Source organism: Ranitomeya variabilis, chromosome 4 (assembly GCF_051348905.1).
Source record: "Ranitomeya variabilis isolate aRanVar5 chromosome 4, aRanVar5.hap1, whole genome shotgun sequence".
NCBI lineage: Eukaryota > Metazoa > Chordata > Amphibia > Anura > Dendrobatidae > Ranitomeya > Ranitomeya variabilis.
The window spans coordinates 527,284,183-527,310,285 of record NC_135235.1 but is presented as its reverse complement, the minus strand read 5'-3'; the positions used below and the strand labels follow the sequence as shown (position 1 = coordinate 527,310,285).

General features: G+C 44.9%; 2 protein-coding genes across 3 annotated transcripts in view; one reads left to right on the top strand and one right to left on the bottom strand.

The window, feature by feature from the left end:
* Positions 1–22,957, bottom strand: part of LOC143765537 (dickkopf-related protein 3-like) — a 130,447-nt gene extending 107,490 nt beyond the window's left edge. Inside the window, exon 1 of the transcript XR_013213413.1 lies at positions 22,756–22,957. The gene's annotated coding sequence lies outside the window, so the exon portion shown is untranslated. The remainder of the gene's footprint in view (positions 1–22,755) is intronic.
* The window catches only part of PLXDC1 (plexin domain containing 1), an 85,733-nt gene extending 60,285 nt beyond the window's left edge, over positions 1–25,448 (top strand). Inside the window, exons 8-14 of one of the 2 annotated variants that reach the window (XM_077252318.1) lie at positions 10,213–10,308; positions 11,657–11,738; positions 13,594–13,654; positions 13,749–13,872; positions 14,803–14,832; positions 15,608–15,765; positions 22,993–25,448. In XM_077252318.1, coding sequence (XP_077108433.1) covers positions 10,213–10,308; positions 11,657–11,738; positions 13,594–13,654; positions 13,749–13,872; positions 14,803–14,832; positions 15,608–15,765; positions 22,993–23,112 — 671 coding nt within the window. In that variant the 3' untranslated portion in view covers positions 23,113–25,448. The remainder of the gene's footprint in view (positions 1–10,212; positions 10,309–11,656; positions 11,739–13,593; positions 13,655–13,748; positions 13,873–14,802; positions 14,833–15,607; positions 15,766–22,992) is intronic. The other variant, XM_077252319.1, reaches the window with a different exon arrangement.
* The last annotated feature ends 655 nt before the right edge of the window (positions 25,449–26,103 follow it).

Sequence of the window (26,103 nt, the reverse complement as noted above, 5' to 3'; positions counted from 1 at the left end):
GTGGCAATTTCAGTCCACAAGAGCTTCCAGTAACAGGAAATGACAAACTGTAAACTGGACAAAAAATACAAAACAAAAAGGACAAGAGTCCACTTAGCTGATCAGCAGACTGGTAGCAGGAACATGCAACTGAAAGACTCAGGTTACAATGATGACCGGCAAGGAAGTGACTGGAGAGCAAGGCTAAATAGGGAACTCCCAAAACTGATGGAAGCAGGTGAGCTGAGGCAGAAAAGAACACACAAGTCTCCAGTACCACCAGCCACCACTAGGGGAGCCCAAAAAGCGGATCACAACAGGGAGCTATATGACACTACTAAATATGGTGTCACTTGTGGTACCAGACTGGTGGATGTTTGAGGCCATATGGTTTGGTGGTAACATCTGAGATCTTAATGGATGGTGAAACTCCTAACTTAGGATCACTATATTGCTTACTTGCATCATATTGTGCTCCTTCTTTTTGATGCCGTGCTGCTGCATAGGGATGGTGCTTTGCGGCATATATGTATTCAGGACATCTGATACTCTATTTGCCCTTGTTATGCTGTGACATTGAGAGCTTTTTGAATGGTGTTACATTATATGGAAATAAATACGAGGGGCATTCATTAAAGATTTCCACTGACCCACTTCTTGTGGACTGAGAGCAATGGAACTTGGAACAGTTATTAATCCTTCTCTACATAGGAGCCACCTAGGGACACACACTGCTTCCATCTCTTTAAGCAACTGTAAACACCTCGCTTGTAGAAGTCGACAGGTTGTTCCTAAAGGTACCGTCATGTTGTGGATTCTGTTTGTGGGCTCCCTCTGGTGGTTACTGCTGGTACTGGGTGACTTTGGTGGGTTGCGGCCTTTGGTTTCCACCTGTCCATCAGAGGCTGGGTGTTTCCTATTTTACCTGGCCTTTCTGTCATTCCCTTGCCGGCTATCAATGTATTCAGATGTGCTCTGTTTGGTTCCTGCCTACCTGCTCCCAGATCTTTCAGGATAAGCTAAGTGCTGATTTTCAGTTGTTTGGTTTTTTGTCCAGCTTGCTTATGTCTCTATGCTAGCTGGTAGCTCTAGTGGACTGAGGTTCTCCCCATGTGCCATGAGTTGGCACATGGGTTCTTGTAATCTCAGGATGGTTTTTTTTTGATTAGGGTTTTTTGCTGACCGCTCAGTCCCCTTTTGTATCGTTCTGCTTTCTAGTTTACAGCGGGCCTCAATTTGCTAAATCTATATATATCATCTCTATGTGTGTGCCTTCCTCTCATTTCACCGTCAATACATGTGAGGGGGCAACTATATCTTTTGGGGTTCATTCCTCTGGAGGCAAGTGAGGTCTTTATTTTCTCTGCAGTACTAGTTAGCTCTTAGGCTGGTGCGTGGCGTCTAGAACCAACGTAGGCACGCTCCCTGGCTATCTCTAGTTGCGTTTGTCAGGCGTAGGGCAGCGGTCAGCCCAGGTTCCATCACCCTAGAGCTCGTCCGTTATTTATTTGTACTTTGCTTGTCCTGTGCTATCCCTAGCCATTGGGGATTCATGACAGTATAGCCGGCCCACAAAGTGTTAATTGTTTGGGCTGAAGCAGGAGAATAAGAAGTGTTTAAGGGAAATTTTTTTTTTTTTCCCCTTCAGAGTTTTGCTGCCTAGCCCTTAATTGCTGTCTAGCTGCTTCTTACCTCCTCTTAACCCTTGAATGGCTCTGATTTTAGCTGTTTAACATGGATGTCCAGAGTTTGGCTTCCAGCCTGAGTAATCTCGCGGCAAAAGTTCAAAACATACAGGATTTTGTTGTTCACACTCCCATGTCTGAACCTAGAATTCCTATTCCAGAGTTCTTCTCTGGAGATAGATCTACCTTCCTGAATTTCAGGAACAATTGTAAATTGTTTCTTTCTTTAAAATCTCGCTCCTCTGGAGACCCTGCTCAACAGGTCAGGATTGTAATATCTTTCCTGCGGGGCGACCCTCAGAATTGGGCATTTGCATTGGCACCAGGGGATCCTGCATTGCTCAGTGTGGATGCGTTTTTTCTGGCATTGGGATTGCTCTATGAGGAACCCAACCTGGAGATTCAGGCTGAAAAGGCTTTATTAGCCCTCTCTCAGGGGCATGATGAAGCGGAAATATATTGTCAAAAATTTCGGAAATGGTCGGTGCTTACTCAGTGGAATGAGTGCGCCCTGGCTGCAAACTTCAGAAATGGTCTTTCTGAGGCCATTAAGGATATTATGGTGGGGTTCCCTACGCCTACAGGTCTGAATGAGTCTATGGCTATGGCCATTCAGATTGATCGGCGTTTGCGGGAGCGCAAACCCGTGCACCAGTTGGTGGTGTCTTCTGAACAGGCACCTGAGACTATGCAATGTGATAGAATTCAGTCCAGAAGTGAACGGCAAAATTATAGGCGGAAAAATGGATTGTGTTTTTATTGTGGTGATTCAGCTCATGTTATATCAGCATGCTCTAAACGCACAAAAAAGCTTGATAAATCTTTTGCCATTGGTACTCTGCAGCCTAAGTTCATTTTGTCTGTGACTCTGATTTTTTCACTGTCTTCCATTTCCGTTGATGCCTATGTGGATTCGGGCGCTGCCCTGAGTCTTATGGATTGGTCATTTGCTAAACGCTGCGGTTTTAGTCTGGAGCCTCTGGAAGTCCCTATTCCTCTGAAGGGAATTGACTCTACACCATTGGCTATGAATAAACCGCAGTATTGGACACAAGTGACCATGCGCATGACTCCCGTTCATCAGGAGGTGATTCGCTTCCTTGTACTGTATAATTTACATGATGTACTAGTGCTGGGTCTGCCATGGTTACAAACTCATAATCCTGTCCTGGACTGGAAAACAATGTCTGTGTTAAGCTGGGGATGTCAGGGGGTTCATGATGATGCACCTCCGATTTCTATCGCTTCATCTACTCCTTCTGAGATCCCTGAGTTTTTGTCTGACTATAGGGATGTTTTTGAGGAGCCTAAGCTCAATTCGCTCCCTCCTCATAGAGATTGTGACTGTGCTATAGAATTGATTCCTGGCAGTAAGTTCCCTAAGGGTCGTTTATTTAATCTGTCACTGCCAGAGCATACTGCTATGCGGAATTATGTTAAGGAGTCCTTGGAAAAGGGACATATTCGTCCATCTTCGTCCCCTCTGGGAGCAGGTTTTTTTTTCGTGGCAAAAAAAGATGGTTCCCTGAGGCCTTGTATAGATTATCGCCTTCTGAATAAGATTACAGTCAAATATCAGTATCCATTGCCATTATTGACTGACTTGTTTGCTCGCATTAGGGGGGCTAGGTGGTTCACTAAGATAGATCTTCGCGGTGCGTATAATCTGGTGCGGATAAAACAAGGTGATGAGTGGAAAACCGCATTTAATACGCCTGAGGGCCATTTTGAGTATTTGGTAATGCCTTTTGGACTCTCCAATGCTCCGTCAGTCTTTCAGTCCTTTATGCACAATATTTTCCGTGAATATCTGGATAAGTTTATGATTGTGTATTTGGATGATATTTTGGTGTTTTCTGATGACTGGGAGTCTCATGTTCTACAGGTCAGGAAGGTGTTTCAGGTTCTGCGGGCCAATTCTCTGTTTGTGAAGGGCTCAAAGTGTCTCTTCGGAGTCCAGAAGATTTCTTTTTTGGGGTACATTTTTTCTCCTTCTACTATTGAGATGGATCCCGTTAAGGTTCAGGCAATTTGTGACTGGACACAACCTACATCTGTTAAGAGCCTACAGAAGTTCTTGGGGTTTGCTAATTTTTATCGTCGGTTCATTGCAAATTTTTCCAGTATTGTTAAACCTTTGACTGATTTAACTAAAAAGGGTGCTGATGTTGCTAATTGGTCTCCTGCGGCTGTGGGGGCCTTTCAGGAACTTAAGCGCCAGTTTTCTTCTGCTCCTGTGTTGTGTCAACCAGATGTTTCACTTCCTTTTCAGGTTGAGGTTGATGCTTCCGAGATTGGAGCGGGGGCGGTTTTGTCACAGAGAAGTTCTGATGGCTTGGTGATGAAGCCATGTGCATTCTTCTCTAGAAAATTCTCGCCCGCCGAGCGCAATTATGATGTGGGTAATCGGGAGCTTTTGGCCATGAAGTGGGCATTTGAGGAGTGGCGTCATTGGCTTGAGGGTGCTAAACATCGTGTGGTGGTCTTGACTGATCACAAGAATCTCATTTACCTTGAGTCTGCCAGGCGTTTGAATCCTAGACAGGCTCGTTGGTCGTTGTTTTTTTCTCGTTTCAATTTCGTGGTTTCATACCTGCCAGGTTCAAAGAATGTGAAGGCAGATGCTCTTTCCAGGAGTTTTGTGCCTGACTCTCCTGGAGACTCTGGGCCTACTGGTATCCTTAGGGATGGGGTAATATTGTCCGCCGTATCCCCAGACTTGCGACGTGCATTGCAGGAGTTTCAGGTGGATAAGCCGGATCGTTGTCCACCAGAAAGACTGTTTGTTCCGGATGATTGGACCAGTAGAGTCATCTCCGAGGTCCATTCTTCTGTGTTGGCTGGTCATCCTGGAATATTTGGTACTAGAGACTTGGTGGCCAGGTCTTTTTGGTGGCCTTCCTTGTCTAGGGATGTGCGTACCTTTGTGCAGTCTTGTGAAGTGTGTGCTCGAGCTAAGCCTTGCTGTTCTCGGGCCAGTGGGTTGTTGTTATCCTTGCCCATCCCGAAGAGGCCTTGGACGCACATTTCCATGGATTTTATTTCTGATCTCCCGGTTTCACAGAAAATGTCCGTTATCTGGGTTGTGTGTGACCGCTTTTCTAAGATGGTTCATTTGGTGCCCTTGCCTAAGTTGCCTTCCTCCTCTGAGTTGGTCCCTTTATTTTTTCAGAACGTGGTTCGTTTGCATGGGATTCCGGAGAATATCGTTTCTGACAGGGGATCCCAGTTTGTGTCTAGATTTTGGCAGACGTTTTGTGCCAAGATGGGCATTGATTTGTCTTTCTCGTCTGCATTCCATCCTCAGACGAATGGCCAGACGGAGCGAACTAATCAGACCTTGGAAACTTATTTGAGGTGTTTTGTTTCTGCTGACCAAGATGACTGGGTTGCTTTTTTGCCACTGGCCGAATTTGCTCTTAATAATCGGGCTAGTTCTGCCACGTTGGTCTCTCCTTTTTTTTGTAATTCGGGGTTTCATCCTCGTTTTTCCTCTGGTCAGGTGGAGTCTTCGGATTGTCCTGGAGTGGACATGGTGGTGGACAGGCTACATCAGATTTGGAATCAGGTGGTGGACAATTTGAAGTTATCTCAGGAGAAGACTCAGCAGTTTGCTAATCGCCGTCGCCGCGTGGGTCCCCGACTTCTTGTTGGGGATTTGGTGTGGTTGTCTTCTCGTTTTGTCCCTATGAAGGTCTCTTCTCCTAAGTTCAAGCCTCGGTTCATCGGTCCTTATAGGATCTCGGAGATTCTTAACCCTGTATCTTTTCGTTTGGATCTCCCAGCATCGTTTGCTATTCATAATGTGTTCCATCGGTCGTTGTTGCGGAGGTATGAGGTGCCCGTTGTTCCTTCGGTTGAGCCTCCTGCTCCGGTGCTGGTGGAGGGAGAATTGGAGTATGTTGTTGAGAAGATCTTGGATTCTCGTGTTTCCAGACGCAAACTCCAGTATTTGGTTAAGTGGAAGGGTTATGGTCAGGAGGATAATTCCTGGGTGGTCGCCTCCGATGTTCATGCGACTGATTTGGTCCGCGCCTTCCATAGAGCTCACCCTGATCGCCCTGGGGGTTCTCGTGAGGGTTCGGTGACCCCTCCTCAAGGGGGGGGGTACTGTTGTGGATTCTGTTTGTGGGCTCCCTCTGGTGGTTACTGCTGGTACTGGGTGACTTTGGTGGGTTGCGGCCTTTGGTTTCCACCTGTCCATCAGAGGCTGGGTGTTTCCTATTTTACCTGGCCTTTCTGTCATTCCCTTGCCGGCTATCAATGTATTCAGATGTGCTCTGTTTGGTTCCTGCCTACCTGCTCCCAGATCTTTCAGGATAAGCTAAGTGCTGATTTTCAGTTGTTTGGTTTTTTGTCCAGCTTGCTTATTATGTCTCTATGCTAGCTGGTAGCTCTAGTGGACTGAGGTTCTCCCCATGTGCCATGAGTTGGCACATGGGTTCTTGTAATCTCAGGATGGTTTTTTTTTTATTAGGGTTTTTTGCTGACCGCTCAGTCCCCTTTTGTATCGTTCTGCTTTCTAGTTTACAGCGGGCCTCAATTTGCTAAATCTATATATATCATCTCTATGTGTGTGCCTTCCTCTCATTTCACCGTCAATACATGTGAGGGGGCAACTATATCTTTTGGGGTTCATTCCTCTGGAGGCAAGTGAGGTCTTTATTTTCTCTGCAGTACTAGTTAGCTCTTAGGCTGGTGCGTGGCGTCTAGAACCAACGTAGGCACGCTCCCTGGCTATCTCTAGTTGCGTTTGTCAGGCGTAGGGCAGCGGTCAGCCCAGGTTCCATCACCCTAGAGCTCGTCCGTTATTTATTTGTACTTTGCTTGTCCTGTGCTATCCCTAGCCATTGGGGATTCATGACACCGTCACACTCAGCGACGCTGCGGCGATATAGACAACGAGCCGACCTAAACTAGATCGCTGGAGCGTCGCTGTTTAGGTCGCTGTAGAGACGTCAAACACAGCAACTCCAGAACGATGCAGGAGCGATCCAGTGACGTAACGGCGACTCACTTCTCGTTCTCGCTGGTTGTTAGCTCCATTACATCCATTGTTAGCGTCGTTGCTTTTGATGTCAAACATGACGATACACGCCGACCTGGCGACGAAATAAAGTTCTGGACTTCTAGCTCCGACCAGCGATGGCACAGCGGGATCCGGATCGCTGCTGCGTGTCAAACACAACAAGATCGCTATCCAGGACGCTGCAACGTCACGGATTGTTGTCGTTCTCTTTGCAAAGTTGCTGAGTGTGACGGTACCTTAAAGCCACGTTGTGACTTCGGAAACCAGAGTCTCATCACCTGGAAAATGCTTGCCCTTCAAAAATAACTTCATTGTTGGAAAGAGGTGGAAGTCTGATGGTGCGAGGTCGGGTGAATAAGGGGGATGTGGTAGAATTTCAAAGCCACAGGAGCATGCTTCTATTTGGGCAACATGTCAGTTGTGAACTGGTGCATTGTCTTACAGAAGGCGGAAACCTTTGTGGAGTATGCCATGTCTCTTGGTTTCTATGGCCTCCCGCAATTTCCGCAGCAGTGAAGCATAATATGCCCCAGTGATCATGGTAATCCTTGCTAGGAAATCCATTAATACTACTCCATGCTGGTCCCAAAAAACTGTGAGCATGACCTTGCCTACCGAGGGTTGGGCACGTGCTTCTTTGGAGGCGGTGAGTCATGATGCTTCCATTGCATCAAATGGACTTTAGTTGCAGGATCATAGTGATGGACCCAGCTTTCATCCTGTGTGATCAGTCTGTTGAAAAAGTTCTCCTGGTTTCCATGGCACATCGTCAATACAGCCTGAGAGCATTCGACTCGTTCCTGCTTCAGGAGAGGTGTGAGCAGCCGGAAAACCCAGCGAGCGGATACCTTATGCATGTGAAGATGGCCTTGGATGATTTTTTCCACACTAATCTTGATATTTTGGGCTAAGTGGCGAATGGTTAAGCAGTGATTTTCCAAAATGGCGACCTCCACTTGCTGGATGTGTGATTATCAATAGCAGAGCGGGGTCTCCCTGGAACTGGAGCTGTTTGCACTGAAGTCCAACCACATTTGAATTGATTATGCCAATTTTTGACTACATCATATGATGGGGAATCATCACCATAAACCTCTTTCATCTCATCGAACGTCTCCTTTGGTGTGTGGCCTTTCAAGTAAAGGAACTTGATGACTGTAATTTATTCCACAGGGTCAATTATCAAACCTCACACCACTTCAGCACCTGTAAAATCAAGTCCGTTATCAGTTCTGAGTTGCAAATTGGCACGTAACCTATAGAGACTTATATCATTACACTTGTGCAGTTTCAGCGTCCTATAATAAATAGAAGAGGGTCAGGGGAAATCTTTAATGAATGCCCCTCGTACTTACAGTATGTGTATTCTGGGCTTAATACCCTATGTAATGGGAAACACACATTAGTGACCATCTGGTACTCTATTACTGGAGACCCTTTTAGATCGTCTACCACACAAAACTAAGCGCTTCTTAGACAACTCCATACATGTATAATATATGACTATATTTTGGAAACTCCCTGTAACCAGGCTGTCTTCACAAGGATACCTAAAAGACCTAGTTAGGGACCTTGGTGCACTCTTGCTATATATTATATATACAGTATATTATATACACTCACCGGCCACTTTATTAGGTACACCATGCTAGTAACGGGTTGGACCCCCTTTTGCCTTCAGAACTGCCTCAATTCTTCGTGGCATAGATTCAACAAGGTGCTGGAAGCATTCCTCAAAGATTTTGGTCCATATTGACATGATGGCATCACACAGTTGCCGCAGATTTGTCGGCTGCACATCCCAAAGATGCTCCATACAAGGCAGGATGGATCCATGCTTTCATGTTGTTTACGCCAAATTCTGACCCTACCATCCGAATGTCGCAGCAGAAATCGAGACTCATCAGACCAAGCAACGTTTTTCCAATCTTCTACTGTCCAATTTCGATGAGCTTGTACAAATTGTAGCCTCAGTTTCCTGTTCTTAGCTGAAAGGAGTGGTACCCGGTGTGGTCTTCTGCTGCGGTAGCCCATCTGCCTCAAAGTTCGACGCACTGTGCGTTCAGAGATGCTCTTAGGCCTACCTTGGTTGTAACGGGTGGCGATTTGAGTCACTGTTGCCTTTCTATCAGCTCGAACCAGTCTGCCCATTCTCCTCTGACCTCTGGCATCAACAAGGCATTTCCGCCCACAAACTGCCGCTCACTGAATTTTTTTTCTTTTTCGGACCATTCTCTGTAAACCCTAGAGATGGTTGTGCGTGAAAATCCCAGTAGATCAGCAGTTTCTGAAATACTCAGACCAGCCCTTCTGGCACCAACAACCATGCCACGTTCAAAGGCACTCAAATCACCTTTCTTCCCCATACTGATGCTCGGTTTGAACTGCAGGAGATTGTCTTGACCATGTCTACATGCCCAAATGCACTGAGTTGCCGCCATGTGATTGGCTGATTAGAAATTAAGTGTTAACAAGAAGTTGGACAGGTGTACCTAATAAAGTGGCCAGTGAGTGTATATTTGTGTCCCACAGGTGATTAGGGATACCGATGATGAGTGGGGGGGGGGGGGGGGGGGGCAAATTAGGGTGCCATCCTCCACTATAAGGAGGGGAGATATCCTTAGGGGGAGGTATGGATCTACTAGGTCTACATACCTACGTCCTAGAAATATTCCGGTGATCCTGGTCACGACAAAAACCCTGGTGCAGTCTGTAAATATATGTTCTGTGGGCTATGTGCCTGTATGCTTTTACATATATAAAAGTAATTTCCTTCTTATGGTTGTACTTGTTTAATTTTGAATTCGCCTAGAGATTTATGATTTGGTGTTTATTTCAATGGAAATTCAACAATAGGAAGCTTTAAATGGAAGTATTGCGTCCATACAGCAGCCTAGCTCCCCCAGCATCCTGGTCCCCCCAAAACAACATACCTATACCTATGCTGGTAAATGTAAAAAGTCATAAAATAAATAAGGTTTCAAGTTAGGCCAATAGCATCAAGGGAATAGTAATTTTAGTGAACATAATTAAGGGACTTTGTCAAAAGGTTTTTGCTGTGTAATCTGAGAGCAGCATAATGTAGTGCCTGAGACCCCGATTCCAGTGACAATTTACTAAACTGTTTCAATAAAAGCAGTATTTTATCTGCAGATTATCACAACAGGACTAATTGTCTTGTCCCTCGTAGTCAACTGCTCTGTATAACCCCAAATCCATCACTAATTAGCAGCTTTCTATCAATGTACAGAGTACACAGAAAACTTTCAATCAGTGGTGTGAGCAGGGTTGCATGCAGCTCAGCATTTGAGCACTGCTAGATCTGCAGCAGAGAAAACAGGGATGGTATCAAATTGACAGGAAGCAGACCAGAAAAGGACACATCCTTGGAATCAGAGTCTTAGCCACTACATTAGGCTGCTCTCAAATTACATAGCAAAAAGCTGGTAACACATTCCCCTTAATGAATTTTTGAAAATCACTTCTGAAAGACATTTATGTTTTTCTCCTACCATGCAGAATCCCGGAGGCGATCTATCTACGAGTATCATCGGGTACAGGTGGACCTCGATAGGATTAAGAGTCAAACAGTTGTGGAATTCACTCCTCTACCAAGTAATCAAAGACACGACAAAATGCCAGCACAGAATGAATCCCATTCTAGTCATCCTCTTCATTCAGTTCTTCATTAAACTGTTTTTAATTTATGAAAATCCGAATGACCACCCAGCACTACAGCCACGAACCGGTGAAAATATCACCAGCATTACAAAATGTTTCTGCAAATCATAGACTTTTGACATTTTTACCTCATTGCGGGTCAATCTCCACTTTTTGAATAGTGAGCACAACTTAGCCAGGAAGAGGCAGGGGCATACATGGTCAACTAATTCATCATAATTTATGCCTGAAATATGGATATTACAAGAGAAATGTACTGCAGTCCCTGACAAGATTACATTATGCACAGTTGTGCACAGCATCTGAAAGATGTGCCGAATTCAGTAGGTGTAGTACACCTCTTAGGGTATGTGCAAATGATCCGGAAGTAGCAGCGCTTTGGACGCAGCGCTTTATACGCAGCGCATGTCCCCTGTGTCCAAAGCGCTGCCGTCTGTTGCATGCAGGTGAATCCACATCTGTTCACTGAATCAAATGGATTCACCACGAACAATTACATTCTATTGGAGAAATTTGGTGGAGACATGCTGCATGTCCGCCTCCGCGGGTGAACCACAGGCATCTGTGGGCGTATAGTGGGCTTGGGATTTCTTGAAATCCCATCCACTATGCTGTAACTTCTTGCCAGTGAGGGTTGGAGGCTGCACAAGTACGCAGCGTCCAACCCGCAGCATTTACTGATTGTCTACACATACCCTTAATGAATTTGGTGCATCTTATTCTAGCACACTCTTGAAGGCTGGAGTGCAAAACACCAGTCTAAATAAATCGGGGCCAAAGTTGTTGCTTTTATGGTTGAAATAATCTTCAGTGGGAGATTAAATATACAGTACATAGCAAATAGTATAGGCTTTTCCCAGTCATCACTGCTTCTTTTGCCTCATATATCAGGTTTAGTAGGTGTGAGGGCAGTACTCAACTTCATACAACACCAGATCAAACGTATATATAGTGAACAGACTCATACATCATCTTGAAATCATTCTCATACTTGGGGTTTAAGCAGCTCAGGAAATTTCCTTACATGGCTGTAGGAGAGAATTACAATAGAATTTCAAAACTATTAGATACTGCTGGTATGTTTTATAATGTATGTTGTTGGCATTTCCCTCCGTTTCTGTATATTTCCTGCCTTTATCATAAAAGTTCAATGCCAAACACAAAACATGAAGTACATGGCATTGTTTCCATAAAAATTAATGACCATGCAGGAAACAAACAGGTGATTTAGGACTTGGTGTAGTTTTATGACAGTAAACAACTATTCTCTCCTTGAATACAGCATGCCTGCAGTACACAACCTGTGACCAGTGTCTGACCTCTGCTTCTAGCCTCAACTGCAGCTGGTGTCATGTGCTACAAAGGTAAACCTATATACAGTAATTATATGCTACCAACAGTGCTAGGATCAGAAAAGAGTTTAGGTTAAAGGAATTGTCTGGCACGTTTACATTTTCTTCTGGCATCGACATCTGTCCAGTCAGAGTCAGTAATAACTGCATAAGAGCTGCAGCCTTCACATTGTGTCTAAGCGGGCTTCTTTCACTAGTAAGCAATGTGAACGCTGCAGTCAATCATCAGCTCCCAAGAGGTAGCAGTGGTCACATGACACCCCCACCAGATGTGGATGCTTAACGACTGAAGCACAGGAGCCAGTGTGGAGGAGTGCTGCCCTTGTAATGAATGAATATCATTTTTTTTCCTTTTCTCCACACATTTTGCTCATTTTGAAAATATTTTAAAGTGGTAGACAATCCTTTTATGTTTAATAAAATAGACTCATTATTACATTTGTTTAAAGAGTTCTCCAAGAATGTAATACTCTGGCCTTGTCACATAATTCAAATGACAACCAGTCCAGTGATGTGTCACGAAAGGCTGCAGTCTGAAGAGTCAGAGCTTTTGGAACAGAAAAAGTCTCTTCCCCGGCAGACTGAGCACAAAGGACTTTTTTCCCTAGCCTCAGTCCGCCATGCTCAGTCAGGTAAAGAGATTTTTTTTTCTTGTCCTGTCACAGCCCTTCTCGACTTCCTATGCAGCTCCTCTATCAGTTGAGACGCATGTCATGTCTCAGAAGTTGTGTTTCTTTAGCCTGCAGCCTGTCCTGAGAAGTTTTAATAGATAGGTTATGTACGGTATTCTAATTTAAAGCTAAAGTGCAAGGTGCAAGGACAAACAGACAAATATAGTGGTACACACGAAAAATACACATTGGCCTTTTAGGAGACCCGGAGGACCGTCAGTCCTCTCTCAGATAACGAGACAACGTTGCTGGTATCCTAGCACAGCAATACCCTTGATGTTGCTGTGCCAGTACAAACTAATTGTATTCAACAAAAGTGAGTGAGGATGTTGCACAATTGCAATCTGTGCTAGTCAACCTAACTAGCAAAACCATGTGTTGGATCCACATCAGTACATACATCAGATCTGTAATATTGCAAGTTAGGTTGACTAGCACAGATTGCAACTGTGCAACATCCTCACTCACTTTTGTTGAATACAATTAGTGCGTACTGGCACAGCAACGTCAAGGGTATTGCTGTCCTAGGATACCAGCAACGTTGTCTCGCTATCAGAGAGGACCGAGCGTCCTCCGGGTCTCCTAACAGGCCAATGTGAATTTTTCATGTGTACCACTGTATTTGTCTGTTTGTCCTTGCACCTTGCACTTTAGGCTATGTATTCTATTTTAAAACCTATCTATTAAAAGTTATTTTTTACTCCAATACGCTAAATTCCAGTAGAATAAATAGGTTATAACCATTTGCTGTATCCTACTGTCCTGAAAAGTGACTAGAATGGTCTGCCGTTTTAATTACATGACGGGGTCATTTTATTCCATTCTTGGAGAACCCTTTTAAGATACCCATACACGTTAGATGCTGCCAATTTAGGCCACTCATCTAATATATATATGAGGGTGTCCCAAATCTTCCCCAACAATAGATGTAAGGGAAATAATGACCAGGCTTCTGGATTTCAATGTTTTTGAAGTAGTTAAGCAGCTGCCAGAGGTGTGGAGCAAATCCTTATTCCCCTTCTTCTATTAAGCACACATACTTGAGCGCACATGTATGTATGGGGGCATCAAGGGAAACTGCTGTCAGACAAACAACACCAAAAATTTGAAAGTGGAGACATAACAGCACAGGCACTATAGGCATATATACAGTTACGGTATTTAATGCTGATTATTTTCTGTATAACGACACGTAGATGTTCCAGTGGCATTGACCGTTATCGACAGGACTGGATGACATATGGATGTGAGAAAGAGGTCCGTATTATTTAGTATCAGAGTAATTGAAATAATCTATTATACAAACCTAATTGTATAAAGTATTTTTTCTCCCTATTACCATACCCTGAAGGCACCACGTACGTCATGTGAGGATTATATGGATTTGTACACGCCAGCTGACACCACAATCCAAACCACCTCCCTTACAATGAACTTATCCACACCGACAGCCTCCATAGACCTCACTACAGAAGGTAACAAATGAATTAGTATCTATTCGAGCTGGTTTATGAGGTGCATACTGCACAATTATTACATGTTACAAGGCATTAAAAAAAAGTATTGATTTTATTACATTTATGGGATCATCACTGAGTGTATAAACAGAGTTGAGGAACGTTGCAAATAGATTTGAGTAAAGGGAACTGGTCATTCACTTCATGCTGCCCAAATCATGAGGAGCATGAATTAGAGCCTAGCTGCCCGATTGCAGCCAGGTGTGCGTTTTTCTCAGTCAGTTTTTGCTCATACCACTGAAATTGAATGACAGCTCTTTCTCGATGTCCACTCATGGGATAAACCTGTCATTCAACTGGAGAAGTGCAAGGAGAATCTGGCTGGTGGCAGTGGCAGACTAGTCTCTTGCTATGATCCCTGGCTGGATCTTTAAACTATGTGTTCTCTGAAACACCAGAGTGTGTCAGAAGAAAACATACCTGTCTGCAAATCAGACAGTCAGGACCTAATTCATGCTGCCTATGGTTTGGGCAACATGAATCAACTGATAGGTTCCCTTTAACTTCTAGTGGAGTTACAGAAACAGTGCAGCACAGCCCAGAGCCCTGCCTACGGTGGCCAGCAAGAAGGATAGATATTCCCATACCTGGCATGTTACATATTCATTTGTTTTAACTTGTACATTTCTTAAAAAGGACAGTGTCAACTAAATGTCCAATTCTATTCTTTTATTTTCTATTTTCCTTTCACATTACCCGTTCGCTCACATTTCTTGTTAGAGGTTATATCCTTGACAGTGTGTCACAGTCATTATCTGATGATTGATACCTGACATATGATGTAATAGTATGTCATAAAATAAGTTTTATTTTGAAATTTTAATAATCAAAAACAAGACCAGAACATTTTTACCCTATTCTTTAATATGCTATTTTGTTTTCATGTAGATGACACAAAAAAGGAGCATGAGGGAGATGGTAAGTAATTGGACATGTGGATGGTTCATCTGTTATTATTACATGCATAACACTAAAGGAGACGTCCACTATTATTATATTGATGACTTATAAACTTATAATAGGTTAGGTCATCCATGTAAAGTCAGTGTTGCCGGACACTTACACCCATCAGCTGTCACTAGCTTCAGCAGGAGCCAGGTGTAAACTGTGGATGGAGCAGAAAACAACACCCCATACACTGTTTAGTGGCTGCTGCCACATACTGTACATCAACTCCTGCTCTCTTGAATAGGAGTTGATCTACAGTATTGATGACCTACCCGAAAGATAGGTCAACATAACAGTAGTGTAAAACTCTTTTAAAGGGAATCTATGAGCTGGTTTCGTTATGTAATCTGAAGACGGCATGACGTAGGGGTTAAACCACAGATTTCAGCTATGCCCCTCCTATCAAGCTTGAGGTTTTTCTTGCTTTCAATGATTGTTTTAGCATCAGTAGCTTATAATTGCTGTAACTAGCTGGTCATGTGAGACCTGATCCCACACCCCCCCCCCCTCCTGTGATAGGCAGCTCACTGTGTATGGACTTTATACACCAGGGTTAGCTTCCTCAGCTCTGTTTCAAGCAAAATCTAAAAACTCTGATTGTTTCAGAACGGATGCACGCAGTAATCTGAATCCAACAATGTATCATTTAGCTTTTCTTTGTCTACATCAGGCTGCTCTTAGATGAGGTAGCAAAAACCTGCTAACAGATTCCTTTTAACTAAATGTATATAATTTACTCTTTCAGAACCACTTGAGGAGGTTCCAAAGAAAAGTGCATCCCATGTGCATTCTGGCACAATCGTGGGTATAATACTGGCTGTGCTGCTTATCACTGTCATAATCATGACTGTCATCTATATAAACCATCATAAAGGAAAACAAGGGAGACACTGTTGCATAGAGGTGAGGATTGTATGCACAGTGACAAACCTCAAACACATTTGTTATAAGGGTGTAAAGGTGATTGCATTAAATCAAACAAAAACGTTTGAGTAGATATAAATATTTTATCTATTTTCTCCAAAATACACGCAATCCTACAAAAGTTTATCAAATGATTGATCAAGTGATCTGAAAGTGAATATTTATTTGCTGGCGTAAAGGGGTTTTCCAAGCTCATACACTTATGTAGTCTCTCTATGTGACTGCCAATTGCTAAATATTGACAGTGTACAGCAGGGGTTGGGAACCCTTTTTCTGCCAAGGGCCATTTGGAAATTTCTACCATCTATCAGGAGCCACACAATATTATCAACTTGAAAATGACCTTACTATATTTGTTCAAACCATTAATTAATTTGCCCTAATGTGATGACTGATGCTGTTTCTCTTTGGTGTTGATGTGATATTGAACATGTGGCTCCTCAAAACTGCTTTTCCGGGTTTTCATCAGTCTGGAGCGCAGTCAACTCTTTGTGATAATAAGTTTTGTAAAGCATATATGGTACATCAGATAGGAAATGCTGGGACTGCTGTATATACATCACATAAGAGATGCTGGGAAGGCTGTATATACATCACATAGGACGCTGGGACTGCTGTATATACATCAAATAGGAGACGCTGGGACTGCAGTATATATATCACAGGAGACACTGGGGTTATAAACATATAGACATCACTGGGAGGGCTGGGGGCACAGACATCACTGGAGAGGGCTGGGGGGCATAGACATCACTGGAGAGGGCTGGGGGGCATAGACATCAGTGGGAGGGCTGGGGGTATAGACATCACTGGAGAGGGCTGGGGGGCATAGACATCACACTGCTCCAGCGTGAAGATGTAATCCTTCAATACATGTGCTTCAGTGTGTGCAGTGCAAGTGAGGGTTTAAAGGGACGGCAGTCATCAAAATGTGACTGTCAGCCCAAACACTGTAGTCACCAGGAATCTACCCGGGTGCCGCAGATTAGGTCATCTACCCCTGGTGTACAGCGTGGGCTCAATAGATGAGGTGAATTCATTAAGCCGTAGGTCTGATTAAGGAGCCCGGTGTAACAGGCCAGTTTAACCCCCCGCCCAGAATATACCCGGGGTTAAAGTGGCCTAGGCCAGATTATACCCCGGGTATATTCTGGCCTAGCCCAAACTATAACCCGGGGTATAAATTGGACTAGTCCAGATTATACCCCTCCAGGTCAGAATATACCCCAGCTGCTGTAGATCAGGCAGCACACAGGGCCCCAGGCAGCGCACAGGGCCCCAGGCAGAGTACAGGGCCCCAGGCAGCACACAGGGGCCCCAGGGAGTGCATAGGGCCCCAGGCAGGGCACGGGCCCCAGGCAGCACACAGGGGCCCCAGGCAGCGCACAGGGGCCCCAGGCAGCCCACAGGGGCTCCAGGCAGCGCACAGGGGCACCAGGTAGTGCACAGGGGCCCCAGGCAGCACACAGGGGCCCAAGGAAGCGCATAGGGTCCCAGGCAGTGCACGGGGCCCCAGGCAGCGCACAGGGCCCCAGGCAGCCTACAGGGGCCCCAGGCAGCACACAGGGGCCCCAGGGAGTGCATAGGGCCCCAGGCAGCGCACGGGGACCCAGGCAGCACATAAGGGCCCCAGGCAGCCCACAGGGGCCCCAGGCAGTGCACAGGGCCCCAGGCAGCACACAGGGGCCCCGGGGAGCACATAGGGCACCAGGCAGCACATAGGGGCCCCAGGCAGCGCACAGGGCTCCAGGCAGCCCACTCCGCCCCAGGCAGCCCACAGGACCCCAGGCAGCCCACAGGGGGTCCCAGATAGCGCACAGGGGGGCAGAGACAGTGAGCAAGGGGGTAAGAGATAGCGCGCAAGGGAGGGAAATAGACAGAGCGCATGTCCACTGTGCGCTGTTTGGGCCCCCCTGTGCACTATCTGGGACCCACTGTACGCTGTCTGGGACCCCCTGTGCGATGTCTGGGGCCCTGCTCTTGAGTATATCACTCAATCCTAGTTTCACATTTGCGTACAGCCGTGCGTATGCTTACGCTCTCAGTGAAGCCTTGACCACTGCTGCGCCCCGCCGGTTAAGCTCCGCCGACGTTCTTTTGACGGTGCTGCAACCCGCGGTGAAGGCAACAAGTTGGATTTTCTTGCGTTCACCGAATCATCAAAACAACGCATGTAGACGCAAACGCCCGCAGGGCCTGCGTACCCAATGATAAAGATAGGGTACGCAGGCCGCATGCGCACCTGGGCGGAGCTTAATTGGCGGGCGCGACAATCGGCAGGGCTTCACCGAGAGCATACACAGCTGCGCGCAAATGTGAAACTAGCATAAGATGTCTAGGGCCCTTGTGCGATGTGCGCTGCCTGGGGTCCTGTGTTCTGCCAGGGGCCCTGTGGGCTGCCTGGGTCCCCTGTGGGCTGCCTGGGGCCCTGTGCGCTGCCTGGGGCCCTGTGCGCTGCCTGGGGCCCCTGTGTGCTGCCTGGGGTCCTGTGCACTGCCTGGGGTACCGTGCGCTGTTTGGGGCTCTGTGCGCTGCCTGGGGCCCTGTGCGCTGCCTGGGGCCCCTGTGCGCTGCCTGGGGCCCTGTGCGCTGCCTGGGGCCCCTGTGCGCTGCCTGGGGCCCTGTGGGCTGCCTGGGGTCCTGTGCGCTGCCGGGGGCACCGTGCGCTGTTTGGGGCTCCGTGCGCAGCCTGGGGCCCCTGTGTGCTGCCTTGGGCCCTGTGGGCTGCCTGGGGTCCTGTGCACTGCCTGGGGCACCGTGCGCTGTTTGGGGCTCCGTGCGCTGCCTGGGGCCCCTGTGTGCTGCCTGGGGCCCTGTGGGCTGCCTGGGGTCCTGTGCACGACCTGGGGCACCGTGTGCTGCCTGAGGCCCCTTTGCGCTGCTTGGAGCCCTGTGGGCTGCCTGGGGCCCTGTGGGCTGCCTGGGGCCCCTGTGGGCTGCCTGCGGCCCTGTGGGCTGCCTGGGGCCCCTGTGGGCTGCCTGGGGCCCTGTGCGCTGCCTGGGGCCCCTGTGTGCTGCCTGGGGCCCTGTGGGCTGCCTGGGGCCCCGTGCAGTGCCTGGGACCTTATGTGCTCCCTGGACCCCTGTGTGCTGCCTGGGGCCCTGTACTCTGCCTGGGGCCCTGTGCGCTGCCTGGGGCGCCTGTGTGCTGCCTGGGGCCCTGTGCGCTGCCTGATCTACAGCAGCTGGGGTATATTCTGACCTGGAGGGGTATAATCTGGACTAGTCCAATTTATACCTCGAGGTATAGTTTGGGCTAGACCAGAATATAGGCCCAGAGGGGTATAAACTGGACTAGTCCAATTTATACCCTGGGGTATAGTTTGGGCTAGGCCAGAATATACCCGGGGTATAATCTGGCCTAGGCCACTTTAACCCGGGTATATTCTGGGCGGGGGGGGGTTAATCTGGCCTGTTACACTGGGCCAGACGCAATGGTGCAGTTGAGCAAGGCTTGATGGACAAATGAATTAGTGAGGACCAGGACAGCAGGATATGCAGGATGACAGACAAAAAAGTGGAGAAGGTAGCATTGATGAAGCAGAGCCAGGCGTGCAGACAAACATGGGAACAGTAAATGTATAGAAAACTGGTATCATGTTGTGAAGTGTCTTCAAGCAAAGCAATGGTTTAAAACAGGAGTAACCTAGAAACAGATGCAGTTTGGTAACTTTCAGTATGGCAATAGTTATTAGCAGCGACCTAATAGAATAGTAAATGCAAGGCACCAGAAAAAAATTATGCATTAAAAAAAAAAAACACACAAAAACCTTTTATGACATCCTTAAAAACACATAGCAGAAATACAAAATTGAGGTAGACAGGGCAACGTTTCGGCCAAAAAGGCCTTTGTCGAGCCAGAAAAAGTTAAAAATACAGCTATAAAGTGGAAATGACAAGATTGAGGCCTTTTTATATATCTGGGGAATTGGGCTCCACCTCTTCCTCAGAGTCCATCCCAATTGTCATGACAGCCATCTAATCATCAAATAATGTACACTAATATATACACACATACATATGCTGTATCCAAAAGGAAATGGAGTTTTGATCAAACTAGAATGGCAAGAGTTCCAAAAAATAATAATAAAGACCTCATGAGAATATTTATTAGCAAAGTCAATCAACTAAAGAGTACCTTGTGTACATGATTGCGTACCTACATAGGGCTAGATCGCACTCACGCGGTATTTGGGGCACCCCAGGTTGTATACTTTACACCGCAGGGAAATTTAAAATTACACCACCGGCGTTATCCAGTAATTTTAAAGTACACCGCCGGTGTAATCGAATCAGGAGACCGTGGATAAAATGGGGAGGAATTATATATAGTGTCCACTCCTATCCCCGTGACCCGGAAGTGGCGCATCATAACATCTTGTGACACAGTCACATGATAGTGTTTAAGAGTGCAAGGAAATTGCCTCTCTGAAGCATCATGTGCTCATGCAGTGCACGCAAGCACACCAGACTTAAGCTCACATGACCGCCACGTCATATTGAGTCACTTGGGCAAGCATCATAAGGTCATATGATACAGTTATATGAAAAAGTTTGGGCACCCCTATTAATCTTAAGCTTAATGTTTTATAAAAATAGTTTTTTTTGCAACAGCTATTTCAGTTTCATATATCTAATAACTGTTGGACACAGTAATGTTTCTGCCTTGAAATGAGGTTTATTGTACTAACAGAAAATGTGCAATCTGCATTCAAACAAAATTTGACAGGTGCATAACTATGGGCACCCTTATCATTTTCTTGTTTTAAATACTCCTACCTATTTTTTACTGACTTACTAAAGCACTTTTTTTGGTTTTGTAACCCCATTGAGCTTTGAACTTCATAGCCAGGTGCATGCAATCATGAGAAAAGCTAATTAAAGTGACCACTTGCAAGTTGTTCTCCTGTTTGAATCTCCTCTGAAGAGTGGCATCATGGGCTCCTCAAAACAACTGTCAAATGATCTGAAAACAAAGATTATTCAACATAGTTGTTCAGGGGAAGGATACAAAAAGCTGTCTCAGAGATTTAACCTGTCAATTTCCACTGTGAGGAACATAGTAAGGAAATGGAAGAACACAGGTACAGTTCTTGTAAAGGCCAGAAGTGGCAGGCCAAGAAAAACATCAGAAAGGCAGAGAAGAATGGTGAGATCAGTCAAGGACAATCCTCAGACCACCTCCAGAGAATCAACTTGCTGCAGATGGTGTCACTGTGCATCTGTCAACTATACAACGCACTTTGCACAAGGAGAAGCTGTATGGGAGAGTGATGCGAAAGAAGCCGTTTCTGCAAGCACGCCACAAACAGAGTCTGATGAGGTATGCAAAAGCACATTTGGAGAAGTCAATTTCTTTTTGGAAGAAGGTCCTGTGGACTGCTAAAACCAAGATTGAGTTGTTTGGTCATACAAAAAGGCGTTATGCATGGCGGCAAAAAAAACACAGCATTCCAAGAAAAACACTTGCTACCCACAGTAAAATTTGGTGGAGGTTTCATCATGCTTTGGGGCTGTGTGGCCAATGCCGGCACCGGGAATCTTGTTAAAGTTGAGGGACGCATGGATTCCTCTCAGTATCAGCAGATTCTTGACAATAATGTTCATGAATCAGTGACAAAGTTGAAGTTACACAGGGGATGGATCTTTCAGCAAGACAATGATCCAAAACACCGCTCCAAATCTACTCAGGCATTCATGCAGAGGAACAATTACACTGTTCTGGAATGGCCATCCCAGTCCCCAGACCTGAATATCATTGAACATCTGTGGGATCATTTGAAGATGGCTGTCCATGCTCGTCGACCATCAAACTTAACTGAACTGGAATTGTTTTGTAAAGCGGAATGGTAAAAAATACCTTCATCCAGGATCCAGGAACTCATTAAAAGCTACAGGAAGCGACTAGAGGCTGTTATTTTTGCAAAAGGAGGATCTACTAAATATTAATGTCACTTTTCTGGTGAGGTGCCCATACTTATGCACCTGTCAAATTTTGTTTGAATGAAGATTGCACATTTTCTGTTAGTACAATAAACCTCATTTCAAGGCAGAAACATTACTGTGTCCAACAGTTATTAGATATATGAAACTGAAATAGCTGTTGCAAAAAAAACAATTTTTATAAAACATTAAGCTTAAGATTAATAGGGGTGCCCAAACTTTTTCATATAACTAAGTATAAAAGTTGCGCTCACATGACCACTGCTTGGATACGATCTGTCTTTATAATCCCTCCCCTTCATCCGCAGTCACCTGATTGGATGACACCGGCGGTGTACTTTAATATTACCATACTGTGTAAAGTCACTGGAAATACATCCTGTGGGGGCCTAAATGTTGTGTGACATTATTTTATTAGTTTATTTTCCGGCTGGAGTGTTACCACTAATCTAAATTAAGCCCCTACATAGTCTCATACTTACCAGCTACTGTCTTCATCTGTTCTCCGTGCCACTCTGGTCGATCTTCTGCAGGTTATAACCTGCTGGATTGCTCCAGTGTTTACTGTACAACCCAGAAGTCACAACTCAATGAATGTCTACCAGAGCCAGAACGAGGCTCTCATGGACTTACAGTGAGAACTTGTGACTGTAACCCCTGACTTCCGGGTTAGTCAGAAGTTGTGGTCAGAAGATGACAGAGCAAGACCGGAGCGTCACCCGAAAGAGCTCAATTAGCGCCTGGTAAGTATGAGACTGGGGTCAGGGAACTTAGTTAAGTGGCACCACTCTAGCGGTAAAATAAAAATAAATGCTGGTGTGGTGCTTTAATAGTATTAATTAACATTGGGTTAACTTTCTAGAGGGAATACGTTCATAATTTAGTTAAAGCATCTTATGCTGGAGTCCTGGAAAATGATTACATAATGGTTTGTAAAATGAACTTGTAAAACAAGCAAAAATAAGCTTGATCACATAAAATGTTATACATTTGATAAAAGACTTTTAGAAATTCATTACTTTTTACCTGTATATAAACACATGTATACATGACCTGAGCATACAACCTCTAAGCTGTACAGGACACTTAATCCCAGCTGCAGTAACATCTTCCTTTATATTAGAGTCCTTGTTTTTGTCTTGCATCCTGCTGATGTCAATAGGATCAAACCTAAAAAGTATAAAAATGTCAAATTAGAGTGTTTATTCTAAAACAGGTCTTCTCTATAACGCATCATTAAAATGAGTTTTTTACTGTTTCCAGTATCATCCTCACCACTGGGCAGTTACGAAGTTCAACAATCATGGAAGCCCTGGCGTGTACACTGTGGTGGACCCAACACCAGGACTTGATAAAGATGGCTTCATGGAAACAGAACAATAAGAGCCCTTGAATCCTTTTATGTAAGGGAGATGGAAGGGCTGGAACCTCCCAACATGCTCATTACATCCCCACAGAAACGATTGCGAACTACACCCTGAAAGACTATAGATGAAGAAGAAATCACTATTGACCTGTATTATTAACTTCAGAATATTTTACATTATCCTTGCACAGCAAGACATCTCAGTTTCCAGTAAAAGAAGAGATTATAATGCATTATTTACAAGCGATGTGAACTGAAAAGTTGCACTGTTTGCTATCATCAGAATATTAGAATATTATTCCTGGTTATCTGACAACTGGGAAGAAATGCATCTCATCTGGAAAAATGTACACACACTCTGATACCTGCCACTGGACTGCAAAGCTCTGTACAATTTACTTGATTCTCCGAAAGTTCCCAGTATAGTTGTTATATTCATACTCTGACAGGAAGGCCAAGTAATTTGCTAGGAAATACAACATTGTATACAGAGAGAGCACATGGTTTTTACTTCATCTTTATAGATTTGCCTAACAAAATCAGATCAAACGCCGACTTAGGACAATGAATTACCTTTTATCTGTTATTCTGCTACAGAGCAAGGATAAATTGCAACCAAAAAGATCAATACATTTATGAGTCAAGTCACTGGCTACATTATTGCTGATGTGTGTGCTATACTTGGAAGTGTTGAGTCTTTTAAAAGCCGACTTGGTAATATGCTTTTCAGATGACTTGTCTGAGGTAAGTCACTGTGGGCTTCTCTCTGTACCACTTTCCTAAACTGAAAGGACTCTCCCTATGTGTGACTATAGCAGGAAGATGCTGCTGGAGACCAGTCTCTTGGACTAGTCATCTGAGCCGTATGGTCCCTAGTTAGTATTCCAAAGTATTTTTTCTCTGAAACGTGCAGCAAGAAAACATAACACAATAACACAGCCAGATTCTGAATTATACAGCCCATGCTTTGGGCAGAATGAATCTTATGTCAAGGTTCACTTTAAGTTTCTGACAAGACAAACTTGCTAAACATAATTATTTTTTATTGCTGTAAACAGACCTGATCACCCAGCTGTCCTGTAAAATACTAAAAATTATAAATACAAATATTGCATTCATGAACGCATGAAGAACATCTCATCCAACCAATGGCCTACACATATCTACTTATCCCACAGTCTGCCCTTCGAGCTGCTATGAGGTCCAAGGTTGGCCCAACACTCCCTCTGACAATCATGTATCTTTACCTTCTCTACAATCATGCCTTGAAAGCAGAGGGCTAATGGGCATCCAGACTGTCTTATCCTCTTATAATACAGGCATGCTGGATGGGCCAAGAAATGTTGATCCCTTCTGTCCCAATGGTGTAAATCTTTTCTGTTCACAATTTTTTGATCTCTGCCAATATGATACATTATACTAGTGCAGCGTTAAATCTACTGAAAACAGAAGATTAATATACCCTTCTTTGCTTATCATTACCTTTTCAGAAACCCCACTGCTCATCAATCATTATTAGTGTACCTTCCCCATGCTATTTTGCTAAATATCATAAATGCTTAGCTGCTAGCACACTACACAGCAGTAGACATCACAGGAAAGCTGACGTGTAGGCACATACATAAATCTCAGGGTACATGTCCTGGACTGCAGTTTTTAGTTAGCTTAATTATAAGTTATTATCTCCAGCAATCTACATTCACCACCCCTTGCTACCAGTCTTGCTACCTTCTCCGCTGCAAATTAAGCACACGTTATTTTTCATAAAGAGTTTAGAAAGTCGGTATTTAAAGAGGACCTGACACTGGGTCATAAGTGGGCAATTTTTCATCTAATTTTATTTATGCCGCTCCTCTAAGTCTGCTTTTTTATTTTTTCACATCCACCATACAGTTCCAGAGATATGGCACTTTTTTTAAGTGCTACATTTTATGGCCTTTACCAAGTGGGTGTGGCTCACAGGATTCTCGAGGAATGGGGGGTGTCTTCAGGCTACTAAGCACTATTACCCTGTGATCCACTTGGCAATGGCTACAAAAATTAGCACCAAATAAAAAGGCCCAAATCTCTGAAATTGTAAGGCACATTAAGTAAATAAAAAAAGGAAGAAAGCAGCGGGAATAAAATGAGAGTAAAAACTGCAAACTTCTGACCTTGGTGACAGGTCCTATTTAAGGTTATATTATATATTTTTTCCTGTTTCAATGTTTCTAAATGTTATTGTTCTTTGCACCTGGGAAACCACTGCAGTCCTGTCCTATGGCATGCATTAACACTTCAACTTTACCTGCTGGTCAGATTTTCAGCTAGAGCATGGCCATGTTTTATTGAAATTAAACAATTTCTATTGCTAGTCCGGATTATTTTTTTGTTATATACACTGGTCAAAAAACTAAAAGGGAACACTTAAACAAACACAATGTAACCCCAAATAGAACAGACAACAGGTAGAAATGATAGGCAATTAGCAAGACAACCCCTATAAAGGAGTGGTTCAGGAAGGGTGACCATAGACCATTTCTCTGACAAAAGCAACAGCCAAAAGGGATGTGAACACTTTTGCATTTTGTTATTGCTCTCACCCCTAGAGGTACTGTACAGTAGCATGAGGCGGTGTCTACAAGCCACAGAAGTTGCTCAGGTAGTGCAGCTCAGCCAGGGTGCGACATCAATGCGACCTGTGGCAATAAGGGTAGCTGTGTCTATCAGCACAGTGTCCAGAGTGTAATGGGCTGGGTGGTGGAAGCACTGTGCCAAGGACCAAAAAAGCCTGGAGGAGCGTAACTAGGTGCCTCATCAAATCCGAACTCGGATACACAGCGGCAGTGCGACCATGATCTGAGGAGAGACAAAGTAGGTGGAACCAGGGGCTACACCAAGACTCACCTTAGGTAGATTGCAGCTGACCTCCTAGGGATAGGGAGCAAGGACGGCCAGGAGGAGCGAAAAGTTGATGCAGGCAGGCACTGTAGGAACACAGGAACTGCAGATACAGACTGGAATGGCTG